Below are 14,758 nucleotides of genomic sequence, written 5' to 3'. Positions count from 1 at the left end.
GGGTCCCCTCCTTATGTGATTTTGCTGGCCATTCATCTTCTGCTAGCCTTTTCCCTCGACATAGAGCTAGTTGAGCAATTTGTTGTAGGGAGAAGCACAAGAGAGGAGCACAACATCAAGTCCCTTCAGCAAAATAGATACCCCTCACTTCCTGATACTTAGCCGAAGAGCAGTTAAAATGAATTGTGTTAATCGTTCCCCCATAATGCTAAATCTCGGCACATTAGCCTCAACAGTGATAAAAGTAGCTTAATTTAAAAAGACAATGAGTCCTTAAAGTCAGACAGTTCGAAAAGTTTCCCACTGTTCCACTGGCTAATTCTGAGATGAAGTAGCATGATCAGGCTGCACAATGCAACGATGGATGGTAGTGAATTCTAGTTCATACAGAGCTCGCAGCAAATAGATGGGGACATACAACCAAGGACAAAGGCCTTCCTCCCGACACTGACACTATGCCAGTAGCTGTATATGGCAATGTACTTTATCCAGCTTCCCAGCTTATTTCGATTACAATTTATGTTATCTTAACCTCTGTAGCCTTAATGGCATATTTACTTCTTAGCCCTACATGGATTCACTTTTTATTTGATGATAGGACCTGTTATTGTCTCTATGCTTGTGGCAGCTCTCTGTATGGCCCTTTTTTGTATAAAATGCATGTAAACCTTATTGTATATATTAAATGATAATAATAATAGTAATCTAATTTTAAGGTCATGACCAAGCTAGACACCAAATCAGTGTATGAGACCCCCTTGTTTATGGTACAAGGGACCCCCTCTGCACAGCAATTTGACTGCTAAAGTGTACAAAGGTGTACATAGTCTACTCCTCTAGATTTGAACCCGTGACCTTAAGAGAAAATGAAGCATTAGATTCAAAAGAAATCACCTTCAGCCATTCATAACCAGTTTTAGGGCCAAACTTGAAGGTGTGAACATCAATCAACTTGGATATCTACTTCAACTGAGGAGGTACATAAACATTGGAGTCAGAATGTATGGATTCCTCCGATTTCTCTAAACACTTAACACAATTAACAAGTGTAGAAAATCGTAAAACAGACCCTAGAAAAGGGTGCTAAATTATTGAAGCAACAAGGAGGTTTAATTGCTTTACTACTAATGCTATATATAATACAATGTGTTTCTTTGGAGATTGATCAATATAGACATAAGAAAGGTAAGGTACACAAGATGTTTTTTGTAGTACTAAAATATTGAAATCTTCCGAGTTGCCCTCTTAAACCTAGCAGGATCAAAGGGCTTCAAATCTACAATTTTTGAATGACCATCAATAATAAGTTCCGCCAAAGATGCACCAGTAGCAGGTGCATTGAGTATGCCCCAACAGCTGTGACCTGTAGCTACATATGCACCATTTATATCAGGTATTTTACCAATAGCTGGCCTGCCATCATCGGAACATGGCAAAAAGCAAGCCTGTTCTGCTTGAAGTTCTGCATTTGCCAATTGACTTGACACTGCCTGAGCTATCCTCTGCAGCATTTCTATAGATTCCTTTCTAGGTAAAACTTGCTGGGGATCATCTGGGACTTCTACTTCCTCTGACATGCCACAAATGTACACCTCACCTGTAGATTAGAAAAACAGGGGTTCAACATTATTTGAGTTGGAAAACAATGTTGCAAGTCATTACTGCAGGTTAAAAACAAAACGAACGATTTTTTTCATGTAGGTAATTAAAGGGACCCTATGTTGACTCTGTTCTCGTGGATGCATCCTTCAATGATTTTCCACTAGAACAAATCCTGAATGTAATAGTTGGTTATGAATTAGTTTCAGCTATACAGTGAAATCATTTTCTGGCTTCTGCAAACTTAATTTAATCAGCTATATTACCATTTAAATCCCATAAATACCATGAATCATGGTGTTGATGCATTAATGTCCAATGTTCATTCAGAAGGAATGGTTCATCTGCTAGATTCCACAACATCTCATAGCACATTGATTGTGTCAAAGAAATAACTGCAGGTTCATTTTCTCTTCTAATATTCATGTTCACTTCAAAAATGTGTACAAGAACCACGCATAAAGATTATGGGTGACCATGTTGTGAACAATATTTCAGATTGACTTAAATAAATTACTTCCTGCAAATTAAATTAGAATAACAGCATACAAATTTCTTAGATACACATTTTCTTACCTTGCCAAACATATATTATTGTCAAAATCATACAGAATTAATCTTTATAGAACTGCTAAAAAACTTTTTTGAAAAAACAAGTGAAACTATAAATATGTTTGCCTGTTCAAAGTGGCCCCGAGTATTTTCTCCCAAAATATATTCAAATAAGAGCCTACAGTATAGAATTTCCTTGAAATTCTGCAACTGCTTAATGAATAATTCTGAAAACTAGCTTCTATTCACAACACACAGAATTTCCCTACTAATTTTGCAGCGGAATAGAACAGAAATAAATCAGATTCACACAGTAGTAAAACAAAATTTTTCTAGGGAATGCAACTGAGAAAACCCTATACTTGATTGAGAATTTTATTGATAAAAGAATGAGCTATAGATCTCTTACAAAAACAATCTTGTTTCAATATAAACCAATCTGGTTTTCTCTGCTTGTACTAAGCTGAAACACCTGCAAGACTCTGATCCCTATTTCCTTGTGCAAATCCCAAGGAAATTCTCCTATAAATCTACGCACAAGCCTCTCTTGGTACACTGATCCTCTCACAAGCTCACACACACACACAAATCTTTGTTCTCTACTGCCTTGTCTCACCAACTCGTGCTCACAAGACAATGAATATAATTGTGCCTTTCGATCTCCATATAAGCACTCCAAATTAGCTAATTCTATTTTGAAACTCAAACTACTGATTGATGAGTTAACTAACTCATGCAACTCATTCTGTCTCAATTTAACACTTGAGGCTTCACTCGTTTGTCTTGTCCCAAAAATAACTCACACTAGAAGACAACAAACTGAGCTTTCCACTTCTGCATATCAGTGAAACTCCTTCATGAACTATCCTAATTTATACAAACTCGCCCTAATTTTTAGGAATTCGTCCTAAAGTTTAGGAACTCGTCCTAACTTTTAGGAACTCATGCATGCTAAGGAAAACTGCTTCTTGGCCTCTTATACTATTTTCAACACTCCCTCTTAGCAAGGAAGGTGCTTCTGGAAGAAGCTCCTCCCCCTGGATCTATCTCCAACACAACCACGTTCTTTGTTGCTGCAGCTACTCCCTATGAACTAGAAGACTTCCCTGCTTTCTTTTGCAGGACCTAATTCGAAGACGTGTTCTTTCCCACCATGTTCTGTGAGTCCACCACTTCAGTGATAAGTGCCATGTACCTTTGTGGTTGCTTCATCTAGCCAAAAGTGATACTGGAAGATTCAACTCTCTTTTGATCTCCCTTAACCAAATCCTCTGCCCACTTGGATCGAACTCTCCCTATACTGGGAGTCATCGACTGAGTGGCTGCTTCCACTCGCCCTGGGCTCTGCTCCTCGTCATCCTGCTGGTCAGCCCAACTGCCAACTCGCTTAGACTCAAACTGAGATACTCGCTGAAGCTCCACCTTGAGAGCTCTATTCTGCTCTCACTCAACCACCATTTCTCTACTTTGAGCTCTCCCTGCCTTGCTGCTCAAGGTTGTACCTGTCTCAAACAAATCTGCCCACTAATTGCTCTCCTGCTCCTCCAAGATCGTTAGCTCTTAGGGTCTTCAACAAACTGCCCAGTAGCACTGATATGGTTGCTCCATCATCACTGCTCTTAGCAACTTTTGGAACTGACCTCTTATCAACCATATGGCTCCTTTCATCAGCTAAACTAAGGATCCTATTGTAATCTGCCTCCTAACAGCCCATGACTCCTTCCATGAACATTGTACTTGAGGTCGTCAACAAGGTTGGCTTCTCACAACAGATAAGTACATCTACCCACTACATACTCACCCATGAGAAACACTATTCACAACTTTGTTTGTGAACAATACTCTGCTACCTTCACACAGTGTCTTAGCTGCTCCAAGATCACTGTCATAAGGCCTTCCAGATCTGCCCACTTGTCCACCTTCTATTCACTTCAGAATGTTGATCCTAGGGCCTAAATCAACCAACCCTTTCATCACAGATTTGATCCTTCAAACCTCTGAACTGGGGCCCACAATACTGTTGTTCAAACACTCCTATGAACAAACCTCTTCACTGTTACTTCCAGCACACTACTTGTGCTAGATCAGTCCCTCATTGTTCACGCCATACCAGCCCTTCCTACTGTTCTTCCAAATCGCATCATTGTGCAACAATTTGAGCACATTCGGCCCACTTTAGAAACATATATGCCACAAAACTCTGTGTCTGATCCTGAGGTATTGCGGCCTCTTATCTCAGGTCTGCAACAGCATATATATTACCTCCTAGGGTCTCGGCTCTCTAGTCTTTAGCACAGAAATACTGCAACTATACCAGACTCTGAACAGTCTTCAAACTTGGGTTAGTATGAACATAACCAGCCCTAACTAGGGCTCTTGAACCAACCCTCTAACAACAGTAAGACAATCTTCTTATACTGTACTTAGGGCTCACATACACAGCCCTCTTATCAGTGATAAGTCTGCTACTTATCCACTAAACTAGGGCTATACTCACTGTTGTTCAAACTCATCAAACATCCCTTATCACCTAGAATTCAATCAACATAAATGAGCACTTTACTTACCTCTTTGTCCTCAGTTGATATAACCAAAGTTCTGAGCATACATGACTGTAATCCATGCCCAAGTTACAGTTCGGACCTGAGGAAGGTTTAGGCTTGCAGCCACCTCCAAATTTGTGGATAACCAGTCACCAAACTTGTGTGCTAACTCCTCCAAATAGCCTGTAATCCCTGTACTGTCATGGAGAGAACTTTGGCCCTTTCTCAACCTCTACTTCTAGCCCAGAACAGAGGTCACGACCTTCTTTTATCTCACAAAGACTCTGCGGCCTGATCATAGAATTGTCACACATCAGAAAACGATGCCCAAAACATCTTTGCACAGGTCTCCTAGAGTCAATCTGCCAGAACTTAAGACAAAAACAGAGCTAGAAAATTAATCTTTATCTTCTTCTAGGATTGGCTTCACTTGAGATTTGCGGCTGCTTCAGGTAGCTCCTTCCTTTTGATCAAATGCACTAAAGTCACAAAAACTACTGCGCAAAAAAACACTTTAGGACAGTCTTCTTCCAACTGCATTCTCCGTGTGCTGGTCTAGATTTTTTTCACTGCTCTAGTACCATGGAGAATTTCATTTCCTTGAAATTCTACAACTGCTTAATGAATAATTCTGAAAACTAGTTTCTATTCACAAGACACATAAGTTCTCTACTAACTTTGCAGCGGAATAGAACAGAAATAAATCACAGCCACACAGTAGCGAAACACAATTTTTCTAGAGAACCCAACTGGGAAAACCCTCTACTTGATTGAGAATTTTATTGGTAAAGAATGAGCAATAGATCTCTTACTAAAACAATCTTGTTTCAATAGAAACCAATCTGGTTTTCTCTGCTTCTACTGACGTGAAACACTTGCAAGACTCTGATCCTTGCTTCCCAATTTCCTTGCGCAAATCCCAAGGAAATTCTCCTATAAATCTGTGCACAAGCCTCTCTTGGTACGTTGATCCTTTGACAAGCTCTCGCACATAAACAAAAATTGGTGTTCTCTACTGACTTGTCTCACCAACTCGTGCTCACAAGACAATGATTACAATTGCGCCTTTCGATATCCTTATAAGCACTTCAAATTAGCTAATTCTAGCAAGTTCTATTTTTGAAACTCAAACTAGTGATTGATGAGTTAACTAACTCATGCAACTCGGCCTGCCTCAATTTAGAACTTGAGGCTCAATTGTTTGTCTTTTCCCAAAAATAACTCGCACTAGAAGACAACAAATTGAGCCTCCCACTTCTGCATATCAGTCAAACTGCTTCATGAACTGTCCTAATTTATAGGAACTCGCACTAATTTTTAGTAATTCGTCCTAAATTTCAAGAACTCGTCCTAACTTTTAGGTACTCGCGCACGCTAAGGAAAACTGCTTCTTGGTTTTTTTGGCTAAGGCACAAGTACCTTTCTTGCTACTATTTTCAAAACTCACTCTTAGCGAGGAAGGTGCTTCTAGAAGAACCTCGTCCACTTGGATCTGTCTCCAACATTACCACGTTCTTTGCTGTTGCAGCTGCTCCCTCTGAACTAGAAGACTTCCCTGCTTTCTTCTGTGGAACCTGATTTGAAGACTTGTTCTTTCCCACCATGCTCTGTGAGTCCAACACTTCAGTCATAACTGCCATGTACCATGTACCTCCGTGGTTACTTCCTCTAGCTGGAAGTGATACTAGAGGATTCAACTCTCTTCTCATCTTCCTTAACCAAATTCTCTACCCACTTGGCTTGAACTCTACCTACTCTGGAAGTCACCGATTAAGTGGCTGCCTCCACTCGCCCTGGGCTCAGCTCCTCATCATCGTGTTAGTCGGCCCAACTGCCAACTAGCTTAGACTCACGCTGAGATACTAACTAAGGCTCCATCTTGAGAGCTCTATCCTGCTCTCGCTCAACCACCACTTCTCTACTCTGAGCTCTCCCTGCCTTGCTGCTCAAGGTTGTACCTGTCTCAAACAAATCTACCCACTAGCTGCTCTTCTGCTCCTTGAAGATCGTTAGCTCTTAGGGTCTTCAACAAACTCCCCACTAGCACTGATATGGCTGCTCCATCATCACTGCTCTTAGGGACTTCTGGAACTGCCCTCTTATCAACCATATGGTTCTTTTCATCAACTGAACTAGGGCTCCCATACGAATCTGCCTCTTAACAGCCGATGACTCCTTCCATGAACACTGTACTTGATGTCTTCAACAAGGCTGGCTTCTCACAACATATAAGTACATCTACCCACTGCATACACACCCATGAGAAACACTATTCACAACTTCGTTTGTGAACAGTATTCTGCTACCTTCACACACTGTCTTAGCTGCTCCAAGATCATTGTCATAAGGGCTTCCAGATCTGCCCACTTGCCCACTTCAGAATGTTGATCCTAGGGCCTAACTCAACCAACCCTTTCATCACAGATTTGATCCTGGAAACCTCTGAACTGGGGCCCACAATACTATTGTTCAAACACTCCTATGAACAGACCGCTTCACTGTTATTTCCAGCACACTACTTTTGTTGGATCAGTCCCTCACTGTTCACGCGATACCCATCCCTTCCTACTGTTGTTCCAGATCGCATCACTATGCAACAATCTATGCACATTCAGCCCTCTCTAGGAACATATATGCCACAGAACTCCGTGTCCGATCCTGAGGTATTGTGGCCTCTTATCTCAGGTCTGCACCAGCATATATATTACCTCCTAGCGTCTTGGCTCTCTAGTCTTTAGCGCAGAAATACAGCGACTATACCAGACTCTGAACAGTCTTCAAACCTGGGTTAGTATGAACATAACCAGCCCTCTAACAGCAGTAAGACAATCTTCTTATACTGTACTTAGGGCTCACATACACAGCCCTCTTATAAGTGATAAGTCTGCTACTTATCCACTGAACTAGGGCTATGGTCACTGCTGTTCAAACTCATCAAACAACCCTCATCACCTAGCATTCAATCAACATAAAAGAGCACTTTACTTACCTCATTGTCCTCAGCTGATATAACCACAGTTCTGAGCATACATGACTGTAATCCACGTCAAAGTTTCAGTTCGGACCTAAGGAAGGTTCAGGCCTGCAGCCACCTCCAAATCTGTGGATAACCAGTCACCAAACCTGTGTGCCAACTCCTCAACCTAGCTTGTAATCCCTGCACTGTCATGGAGAGAACTTCGGCCCTTTCCCAACCTCTACTTCTAGCCCAGAACAGAGGTCACGGCCTTCTTTTCTCTCACACAAAAACTCTACGGCTTGATCACAGAACTGTCACACTTCAAACAACTATGCCCAAAACATCTTCGCACAGGTCTCCTAGAGTCAATCTGCCAAAACTTAAGACAAAAACAGAACTAGAAAATTCATCCTTATCTTCTTCTTGGCTTGGCTTCACTTGAGATCTGCGGCTGCTTCAGGTAGCTCCTTTCTTTTGATCGAATGCACTGATGATACAGGTCAACTCCCCATGCAGTACACCCCCTCTTTTCTTGGCAGAAAGGGGCAGCACTTGATCGACGTGTCCGTGCCATCCTGCAGTCATCAGCAGCTTGATCAAGTTAATTGTAAACCCAGTCTGCATGTATGAAATGTAAATAATCTTAGCAGATCAGAGTCATGTATGTAAAGTTGCCTAGGTGGACCTAACTTTCTAATGATAATCTACGTCCCGGAAGGTTTTTTGTCTCACCGATCTACGATCGGCAGAGTTTTCCTTCAGTCTGACCCCAAAGCCGGGATGGATTTTGTTATTAGAACTTTAGGAGAATCCTAGTGTGTTAATCTGCTAGATTATAGTTGTGTCGCAGAACTGGGTGGTTTATGAGGGTCTATGTTAAGTGGGTTTGTCCCCTTAAGATGTAAATTGTAAAAGTCATGATGTAATGTGTCTTGAGGGTTGAAAAATGTTTTAAATCCCCTCATGAGTCCTAAGTCCTAGGTCCTAGGTGATGTTTCCGAAGGCTTAGTTCGATGATCCATTTAATAAAATAATAAAATAATAAAAAATTAAAAAATTAAAAAAAATTAAAAAATCATAAAATAGAGCAAAAACCCTAAAATAATAAAATAATAATATTTTAAGTGAATGCATGCAAAATATCATTTTTTAATAAATCGACGGATGAGATTAAGAGATGTTTTGATCCTCATCAACGGTCGAGATCATTTCGACATGGATCACTCGAACTAGCCGTTGGGATCATTTCCTTTATATAGGGTGCTAGGGGTCATTTCAGATCATGGAAGATCTGTGAGTCTAAGACTAAAGAAGCTCTCTTGTAAATCTGTTTCTGGTTAATAAAAGAAGACTTTGGGGTCCATATCTTGCTGGTGTTACTCTCTTGAAATGCTGTGAGATTGTTTAATTTTCTGCATATGTTATTTTCAGCCATTAATAATAGCTTTTTGTAGAGTATTGTGAGCACAGGGATTTTGTTCACTTGCTAGGGTTTGAGTGCTGCTAGGGTTTCTGAAGTAATGGCAGGTATCTCCATTACTTTTTGAGATCTAGCAGCATTTTTGCTCTCTTTACTGATGGTTGTTTTGAGCTGTGCAGAAAACATTTTCTGAAGGAATTTTGTGGGCATTCGGGGAAGTTCTCGGCTGAACCAGCGAACTCCCACAAGCATTTTTTGCTGAGCCCAGTTGGATTTGATCCTGGGTCTATCATTCAGTTTATTTTTTAAAAATTTGCATGAGAGATTTTCCGAAGTTCTTCACAGTGAAAACCTTAAATTTTTATTCCTTAAAATATTTCTGTGCTTATTGTTGAATCTCGCTGTTAAGGGGCCGAATCTGTAAATTAAATTAGCTGTTCTAGGGTTTTAATTTTTTGATTTACGCAGTTTTCATTAGGGTTTTGTTTCCTTGCAATTGCAGGTACAGGGTTTTTCTTCAGGGGTTTGCCAAACATAAATCTGTGAGGATCTTCACTGTTTCAAAATCGATTGAGGCTCTCTCTCTGAAGATCACATTGTTTCTGCTAAAACTGTGCCACAAGCTACTGCGTGCAGTGCAGCATCCATCTGCACGATTCCTATTCAGAAGACTCGCACTCCCCCACCAATACTTGCGGGCCAGTTGAAAAATAAGTCTCAGATTTATCAAGTGTCGGCTATCATCGTGTATCCACCCATGCGCAGGAAGGATGGTTCTGAAAGAAACAGCGTAATTTTGGTGGAAGGGCCACACAACGATCGATTTACCCTTAGCTTTCAGTACGTCTCACGCATTTTGATCTGAGACTGAAGGTTATGTGCTGGGCATCATTTCATTTAAGCTGTACCCATCTACCACTGTATTCAGCGAGCCATCAACGTGCAATTTCTTGTGTGGGAGGCTCGGAAAACGTTTGAAATTACAAATTACTCGCCATATTCACCATCGGCTTAGGAAATCGCTCCCGGTAATCTGCGTATCATTATCCTGAGTTCTGAGGAAGGCGTTTCGTTTATCAAGCGTTGGCTGGGGAAGAAAGCTGTGGTTTCTTATTGCTGTCGGATACCTGCAAATCAACGAGGGAAGATTGAGTTTCATTTCGCCCATATACTTTCTGCGTCGACTGCTATTGAATCATCAAACCCGCTGGCGTATTCTCTTATGGCAAATCAAATCAGGTAATGCGTGGATTGTTCAGCGCTCAGGTAAGCTCATTCATTTTTCCTGTCCGCCGCATTGCCTGTGCCCAAAAATAACATTAGGGCAGTCTTCTTTCAACTGTATTCTCTGTGTGTTGGTCTAGATTCTGTTCACTGCTCCAATACCATGTATAATTTCCTTGAACTTTTGCAACTGCTTAATGAATAATTCTGAAAACTAGTTGCTATTCACAAGACACAAGATTTCTCTACTAATTTTGCAGTGGAATAGAACAGAAATAAATCAGAGTCACACAGTAGCAAAACACAAATTTTCTAGAGAACCCAACTGGGAAAACCCTCTACTTGATTGAGAATTTTATTGATAGAAGAATGAGCAATATATCTCTTACAGAAACAATCTTGTTTCAATAGAAACCAATCTGGTTTCTCTGCTTGTACTGAGTTGAAACACCTGCAAGACTCTGACCGTTGCTTCCCTATTTCCTTGCACAAATCCCAAGGAAATTCTCCTATAAATCTGCGCACAAACCTCTCTTGGTATGTTAATCCTCTCACAAGCTCACACACACCAACACAAACCTGTGTTCCCTACTGCCTTGTCTCACCAACTCTTGCTCACAAGACAATGAATACAATTGTGCCTTTCGATCTCCTTAGAAGCACTTTGAATTAGCTAATTCTGGCAAGTTTTATTTTTGGAACTCAAACTAGTGATTGATGAGTTAACTAACTCATGCAACTCATCCTGCCTCAATTTAGAACTTGAGGCTCACTCGTTTGTCTTTTCCCAAAAATAACTCACACTAGAAGACAACAAACTGAGCCTTCCACTTCTGCATATCAGTCAAACTGCTTCAAGAACTGTCCTAATTTATAAGACCTCACCCTAATTTTTAGGAATCTGTCCTAAATTTTAAGAACTTGTCCCAACTTTAAGGAATGTGTGCATGGAAAACTGCATCTTGGTTTCTTTGACTAACGCACAAGTCAAAGAAGGACCTTTCTCGCTACTATTTTCAACATGCAACTTTTCAGGGTCAGTCTGTTCAAAGAAGGACCAGAGTCCTCTTTAACAATGGGAAAGCTGCATGTGCAAAACGTGGTCTAGTTTAGTTTCTCAGACTTAACTTGGCAGAATTCCTTGAAATGTTGTTTCATGCAAATGCAAATTAATGGATCCATCAGTAAGTGAATTTTGAGTAGGGAGTGGGCTCCAGAATTGGCTTTCAGAGTTCAACCACTTGGTAAAACAATGATTATGGTTACAGCAAAAACATTGCAAAGAACATAAATGAACAAATTATGGACAAGGAAGGTTGGTAAGCAAATATATTCATAAATGCAAATAAAAATAATCCGGGTGACTCCATTTTGCCCATAAAGCCAAGGAAATTTAGTGGCAACCCTATTTTGTATTTTTATCCATTCTGAGATGAATACAGTCATATCATAGTTACCATGGCTTTTGGGCACATAAGCACAGATGGGTGCAGGTGTAAATGTGGGAATTTTATTCTTGGCTTGCTTACTGCAGGTACTGCATTTTGGGAAGTTGGGTTCATCGGTTGCAGATGCACCACAGAATCTATTAACTATCACTATAACTAAACTTTAAAGAGTTGCTGGACCATCCACCCATACACATGTTCGCTTTTTCCTAGTTTGCAAAGTGCATGCTGGATCATATGGATTATATCACTGTAGTAAGCATGCAATTATTGCATGCCACCCTCTAAAGTTTTTATGAAGTTAAAAGATGAACAACGATCAGGGAAAATATTTTCCCCAAGCATGTAACTACTAATTAAACATGAAAGATCATAGAACATTAGGAAAAATGGTAGGGCAGCTCAAAATTTGTGTGCAAACCCTTGGCACTGTATAAAGAACTTGATTTGTTATAATTTCAAATGCCATATGTTAGATCTCATAACACTGTTCATAGGATACGTAGTGCCACTATTCATTGAGAGCAGTGATGAAAATATCGCTGAGATATCGGTGATTTTCGGAAATATAGCGATATATTTCCGAGAAAACGCCGATATCTCAGCAAAAAATCGCGCAACAATATAAAATATTGTTGGGCCGATTGGGCCGTGGCTAGAAAAGGGAAATTTGTCTTTTTTTTTTCCTCATTTCGGTTTCTGAGTGTTGGAAAGGAAAGGAAAGAGCTTTGTGCTGGTTGTCAAGGAAGGATTGAGGATCAAACAGCCATTATCACCACCAACTAAGAATTTTTTTTGGATCAAAGATTGAAGAACAGTGAGACAAACTTCATTTCTTCCATTAACAGGCATGTTCTTAATAACCCCTATGTTAATTATTTTTTTCAGAGTTAGGGTTACTCTTGCTTGCCTCTTTGCCTACCAATATTTTGCTTCTTCTTTTTTCCATTTGCTATGATTTTCATGCCCATGAGCCAATGCAAGGGTTTTCTCCATATTTGGACAGCAAACTCCATTTCTTTTCTTAACTTTCAAATGCACCCTCTTATTGTCATTTTTCATTGAATTCACATTGCAAATAATGTAACAAAAAAAATATTTTTTAACATGTGGTTATTACTTTTTTTTTTGTGTATGGGTGTTTAACTTTAATCATTAATTCCATTTTTTTGGTTTTTGGGTGCCCTAGGTTTTAATTAGCTCACTACAAATATGCCAAAAGCCTTGGACCCATTTTGGGAGTATGGGGAGCCTGATGGTGGGACAAATCAGACATATCTATCATGCAAATCGTGTGGGACCAGGATGATAGGAGGAGTTACGCGATTGAAATACCATTTGGCTAGACTCCCTGGACATGATGTGGGGCTTTGTACAGTTTCTAGTGCAGAGCTTATACAAAAAGCTCTTGAAGCAATTGATGAAAAAGACAAAAAGAAGGAAGAGGCAAAAAGAAACAAGGTTGAACATGGAGGTAGATCTTTTGGGTATCTTCTTCTGATTTTGAGGCTAAGGGTAGTGGGAGGGGCTCCATAGCGTCACCTACTACTGCTAATGCTAATGTTACTGGAAGTGCGAGATCATCATTTTTTGTTCCACGAACAAAACATGGAGCACAACCTTCCATAAAATCAATTGTTAAAAGAAGTGAGAAGCAAAAAGGAGATAGAGCTATGGGGAGGTGTCTTTTCTGGAGCGACTTACCTCTCAGCATCACCAAAACCAATCCATTTTGGCAGCCAATGTATGATGTTATTGTTGTTGTGGACCCAAGGTACATAAGTGCTACATATGAGGAGTTGCAGGGGGCAAATTCTTCAAGCAGAAAAGCAGGACATCAACTCTAGATTGGCGGAGTTGAAACAGACATCGGAAGTGTCTGGATGCACAGTGATGTCTCATGGTTGGACAGATAGGAGGGGTAGGACCCTTCTAAATTTCTTGATACATAGTCTTAAAGGTGCCATGTTTATTCAATCAGCAAATCCATCAGCACATATAAAAGATGCAGCAATGATATGTGAGTTGTTAGATGGGTTCATCTTGGAGATTGGTGTGCAGAATGTGGTGCAATTCATAACAAACAATGCAGCTAATTATGTGTCTGTCGGCAGGATGCTTATGGAGAGGCAATGCACATTGCTCTGGACTCCGTGTGCAACACGTTGTATTGATTTACTGCTTGAAAATATGGGGAAATTGTCCTTCGTCGAGGAGGTGATTGATATGGCTAGGAGCGTCCCCAAGTTTATTTATAACCATGCTTTTGTTCTTAGCCTCATGAGGAAATACACTAGAAACAAGGAGTTGCAGCGTCCTGAAATCACATGTTTTGCCACCAACTTTATTACTCTTCAGTCTTTGCTTCGATGCCAATTTGAGTTGAAGCAAATGTTTGTTTCTAATGAGTGGCGTGATTGTAGATACAGCAGGAGACAGGATGGGAGAGCCATTGCAAAAATGGTGTACACTGACACATTTTGGCAAGGAGTAGAAGAAGTGTGCTCAATTAGTGAACCTATAGTAAAGGTTCTGAGATTGGTAGATGAGGACAAGCATGCAATGGCTTAATTGTATGAGGCCATGGATAGGGCCAAGGAGACCATTCGTTCTTATTATGTAGACAAGGGTTCTGTTGCGCTTGATAGACATATGATGTTATGGGATGTGATTGATAGTCGGTGGACAAGGATGCTTCATCGACCCATTCATGCAGTAGCACTCCTCAACCCCGCATTTTCATATAAATGCGCCCTGGATTTTGATGGCGAGGTGATGGAAGGGCTCCATTCCTATATTCAGAGGATGGTGCCTAATCCTGAGCATTGTAGCAAAATCAATCGCGAGATACAATTTTATCGGGACTGTGTTGACCTATTTGATTTTGATGATGTTATTATGGAAAGGACCCTCTTCATGCCACGTAAGTGACAAGTCATCACTCAATAGAATTTTCAATTTAGAATTTACTTTTTTTAATTCTACATTTTTAAAATTCAATTATGTAACTTTT

The 14,758-nt window shown here is 40.3% G+C and overlaps 1 protein-coding gene across 1 annotated transcript in view; it reads right to left on the bottom strand.

Annotated features, from left to right (window-relative positions):
- Window positions 1-1,051: 1,051 nt before the first annotated feature.
- LOC149226387 (D-amino-acid oxidase-like) overlaps window positions 1,052-14,758 on the bottom strand; it is a 71,882-nt gene continuing 58,175 nt past the window's right edge. Inside the window, exon 2 of the mRNA XM_089377476.1 lies at window positions 1,052-1,597. Within this exon, the coding sequence (XP_089233602.1) occupies window positions 1,215-1,597 (383 nt within the window). The 3' untranslated portion in view covers window positions 1,052-1,214. The remainder of the gene's footprint in view (window positions 1,598-14,758) is intronic.

This window comes from Pinus tabuliformis, chromosome J (genome assembly GCF_031772625.1).
Source record: "Pinus tabuliformis cultivar Carrire ecotype Pingquan chromosome J, CPIR1, whole genome shotgun sequence".
In the NCBI taxonomy this organism is placed as follows: domain Eukaryota; kingdom Viridiplantae; phylum Streptophyta; class Pinopsida; order Pinales; family Pinaceae; genus Pinus; species Pinus tabuliformis.
This window is presented reverse-complemented; position numbering and strand designations above follow the sequence as displayed.